The following is a 4,637-nucleotide window of genomic DNA, read 5'->3' as shown; positions in this document are numbered from 1 at the left end:
GATTACCTCTTGAAGACCCTGTATTCAAATACAGCCACATTCTGAGGTACTGAGTGTTAGGACTTCAACATATTAATTGGGGAGGGGAGCACAATTTAACCCATAACAAAAAGAAATGTAAAATAACACAATATGTATTTTATTAAGTTTTAAAAATAAAAAGGCACAGTGCTTAAAAAAAAAAAAAGAAAGGAAGGAAGGATGGAAGGAAGGAAGGAAGGAAGGAAGGAAGGAAGGAAGGAAGGAAGGAATTAGCAACTAACAGTGACTTAAAAGATATTTACTGTTTGCTTAATTAATACAGAGATACAGAGATTTGGAATTTATTTACATAACAGTTCATGAATATACCTGTTCCATACAAGAAGGCATGTCTGCTCTTAAGTTAGGGTATGTGTAAGTCTATTGATATTTTGGAAGTTTCTGTCACTAAGCATTCCCCAACCAAAGTTGTTGGCCTACAGGAAATGTGTAACTAAAAAGAACTTTAAAGTCATTTTTTTCTCTAGTCTGTACTGCATACCATTTTGCCAGAGGGTCAGAGAGCATCACCTCTCAGACTAATTGGAAACACCACCTCAATTTTGCTGTATCATGTACACTTCTATCTGTGAGAAATGAGAAAGAACCAAAGACATTCTTTTCCAGTTCCTGCTCATCTAAAAGATTAGGAGTCATCAGCAACAGTGACAATTATTACCTAATCTAAATATAATGTGCTAACAAGCAGGCACGGTTTGCTGTGGATAATCCTTGATTTATATAATTAACAGCTACCGAAGTGTACTTATCTCTTATTTTTATTTTTAACTGTAGCTAAAGCCATTGTAATGTGTTTTTCCTTGTCCATCTCAATGTAGTCACTGACTTATAGATAGTGCAGTAGAATTTAGTCACCATTCATCTACATTTACCATGATCCAGTAATATCAATATTGTCTTTTTTTTTTTTGGAAAGTTTTAAAATTAGTCATCACCATAATCCCTCTGCTTAGCCACAGAATTCTGCAATCTTTATAATTAAGGAGTGGCTTTGTGAGCTTTTTTTAGAAGCAAAAATTAAATTCCTAACCTGTTAGAAATCAAATTTAAGGGATTTCAAGTAAGTTTTGTGAAATAAGGAGGGCAAGGATTTATATCTGCTCAGAGTCATTCTCACAGTTGAGATAACATTCTACGTGTCATTTCTAAAGGGAGCAATTTTTTCTGTTTATTTTTCTCCAACTAGTATCAATTTGTACTTTGGGATTGAAATTGGGATTTTTTTTTTTTTTTTTTTTTTTAGGAAATAGATGCCTATTAGTTTACGTAACCCAGACTGAATAAATACACAGTTATTTAACATAAATCCAGTGTTTCCTAACTTCTAACCCAGAGAGTGAGCACAGACATTGTTAGCATTGCATCTGGGATACCAGCACCCTCAGGATGGATGGAAAACAAGGGCAGCACGCTGGGGATATGGAACAAAATGCATCTGAGCTGGTGAGTATTGCAAATAGCCTTTAATCTTTCATGTCTAATATTCTTGCTTTCGACTTTTAACATTTAACCCTTCAAGAAAATTAAGTTGCATATCTTTGATGTTTGCTGTAATAGAATCTGAGATTTTATTATCACTAATCCCAAGTGTTGAGGGAGTTATTTAGTATGCCAAATAGTGCTCTCACATCACTTGGGAATTTTGCATTAGACTTTTTGCTTAAATTTTGATATTTATATCAGAAGACACCAGAAGACAAAATTTCAGTAGATGGTTTGAAATGTGTTTATAGCAAATATTAACAATATTATTTGTATTTCTGAATATTTTGATTCAATGAAAATATTTATTCTCATTGGCCTACTTGTACTTAAAGTGATAATTTATGAAAAATGTCTTATGGCAGAGGAACATATGCTTAAAATGTGTTACTCTAGTAATGCAAAAATTCTATTTCTTAGAACATATAAAGTGTCTCATTCACAAACAAATCCCTTCATTTTACAAATGAGGAAAGTGAAACATTAGGAGGCTAGCTAGCTAGACAGTGGCAGAACCAGAAATTGAACTCAAATTTCTCACATACAATCTATTCATTGTAATAGGCTACTTTTCAAATATCTGGACTACTATGTTCCTAACAAAGAAAAATAAATTTTATAATTAGCTTGAGGCTGTAGAACCAAGCCACAAGTGAAACAAAATAAATACAAGGCTAGGATTTGACACTGAATTGCTTTTCAACTTGAAGCCTGTATTTGGGGATTCATTAACAGTACCACCATAGCATTAATGTATAGCATGCCTTATGTGTGAAGGAAGCTGAAAAATGTCACTGCTTTAGTATCTCTTATACATCATTTTGTTTCTGTCTCCTTTTCATAATATATTGAATGAGCTGTGGTTATTCCATTAAGTCATAGAATTAGTTAATTATGCTAAAAAACACGAACAGTAAAATCAACTTCTGAGACTATGAAAGGAAATAGTTAGAATTTCCCATTATTTTTAGTAATCTGATGACAATCTCTTAGATCCCCCAAAACAAGGGACAGGAGACATTTTTTTTTTTTACAATTATTCTATGATTTTAGAACATTTGGAAAATTACAAAGAAAAAGAGTCACTCATGATCCATCCCAGAAAAAACCACCGCTAATATTTTGCTTTCTGTCTCCTCTCACCCCAATCAAATGTAATTTTATTGTTGGTTGATTTGTTTTGCCACATTAAATTTTTGTCTATTTTTTTTCCTGAAAAATTTCCATAAAGCTCTTAATTAAAATTTAGAGAATTGAGAGCTTATGCTACTGAAACCTTCTATAAGAGAACATTTATTTAAGCTGTCTTTTTGTTCCTCAGTAAAGTTCCATGGTTTTCTTTATAGAAGCCCTATGGTATTATATATGCTTAATCATTTCATATGTTTTATTACTGTTGCAGTTGCTAATACACACACACACACACACAAACACACACACACACAAACAACAAGTACTGTTACATATATTTTTCATATTTTGATATATGGGATTCTGTTTGTACACAATTATATTAAGTGGACATAATGCTAGTTTTATCTTCACATTTTCATTATTGCTCCATGTTGATGAGAACGTCTTCTAATAAAACAAAATAAATGAAGAAACAGAACAGGAACAGACTCATAGATGCAGAGAACATTTTGATGTTTGCCAGATGGGGAGGGGGTGGGGAGCTGGGTGAAAAAGGTGACGGGATTAAGAAGTACAAATTGATAGTTACAGAATAAGAATGTAAAGCATAGCATAGAGAATAGAGCCAATAATATTTTAATAACTATGTGTGGTGTCAGATGGGTGCAAGATTTATCTGGATGATCACTTAGGAAATTATAGAATGCCTAATCACTGTGGTGTACACCTAAAACTAATATAATATTGTATGTGAACTGTAATTGAAAAATAAGAAATGATTTACAATTTTAAAAATGGGAAAAAATATTACCTAATATTGGTGTTAGGAGATATTCTTCACTCCTGACTTTAAAGGGAGGTGCCTGACATTTCACTGTTATATATGATGTTGGTCATTGATTCGAGGTCAATATTCCTCACCACAATTGGGAATTATTCTTTTATTTTTATTTCTTTGAGATTTGTATTGTTTGTCTGCTTGTGTCACAACGGACTACTCAAATTTGTTGAATGACCCTTGGGCATCTACTGAAATGATCATTTATTTTTCTTCTTTGATCATTTGACATGAAAAAATGCATTTTTATAATTTATATCATTAAATCATTTTTAGGGTTTCAGATTCTCCTAGATTGATGAGTTCTTCATTTGATACATGTTAGAGTCACATAATTTTTTTTTTAATTTTTCATATCTAATAAGGGAGGTCTGGGGAGGCAGATATTGTTTCCACTAGAAAACCATAAGGATAATAATATGAAAACCATTTCATGTACATTCAATCAATAACAACCAGATGATATAAAAACAAGGTTCAAGTAATATCAGTTTGTGAGCATACAGGCCTTGTTGACAGCGTCGTGGGATAGCTGTCTGCCTCCATGGTCAGTGATTTCTCGTCCTAGAAAGGTCTCAGCTGTTTCTCATCCTTGAAAAGTCTTTGATCTCCGCTGCAGACGGAGATGGGTGTCGGAGATGGGAGTAGATGTCCATTTACAGTCAGGTGCCTTTTTTAAAATGAGAAATGTGAATCCATGAGCTAACTCCTTTAAGTTTAGCTGCACATGGGTTAGTTAGTAATACCTGGTAAGGTTCCCTCCAATGAGGTTGGAGAGCTTCTTTTATTTTGGTGTCTCTTCCAACACACCAAACCTCCTGGTTGTAAGTCATGATCTTTGAAATCTTCGTCTTCTGGGAGGAGTCACATAATTTTTAATATATTTTATATGTCTATGTTTCTGGTTCAAATAAACTTTCTTTAACCTCAAAAACCAGGGTTGGTTGTCTGTTTTAAATTCTTTCTCTGCAGTTACCCAGAAATCCATACTGTTCAAATTGCAGAGCACACTGTTGTTGTAGATCGTCTCCTGTGACCTTCCAGCCGCAATGGGTAAGGTTTGAAAACTGGGGGACATGGGAAGTTTTCAGTAGTCCTTTGGCACAAAGGAAAAATGGAAAAATGGAAAAATGGGACAGGC

At 33.6% G+C, this 4,637-nt stretch overlaps 1 protein-coding gene across 1 annotated transcript in view; it reads left to right on the top strand.

Moving 5' to 3' along the window:
• The first annotated feature begins 1,153 nt into the window (after nucleotides 1-1,153).
• LOC107183209 (predicted GPI-anchored protein 58) overlaps nucleotides 1,154-4,637 on the top strand; it is a 5,585-nt gene continuing 2,101 nt past the window's right edge. The window contains exons 1-2 of the mRNA XM_015564436.1: nucleotides 1,154-1,485; nucleotides 4,469-4,549. Of these exons, the coding sequence (XP_015419922.1) occupies nucleotides 1,429-1,485; nucleotides 4,469-4,549 (138 nt within the window). The 5' untranslated portion in view covers nucleotides 1,154-1,428. The remainder of the gene's footprint in view (nucleotides 1,486-4,468; nucleotides 4,550-4,637) is intronic.

Source organism: Myotis davidii, unplaced genomic scaffold (assembly GCF_000327345.1).
Source record: "Myotis davidii unplaced genomic scaffold, ASM32734v1 scaffold38, whole genome shotgun sequence".
In the NCBI taxonomy this organism is placed as follows: Eukaryota; Metazoa; Chordata; class Mammalia; order Chiroptera; family Vespertilionidae; genus Myotis; species Myotis davidii.
Note: the sequence above shows the minus strand (reverse complement) of the source record. Positions and strands in the feature narration are given on the sequence as shown.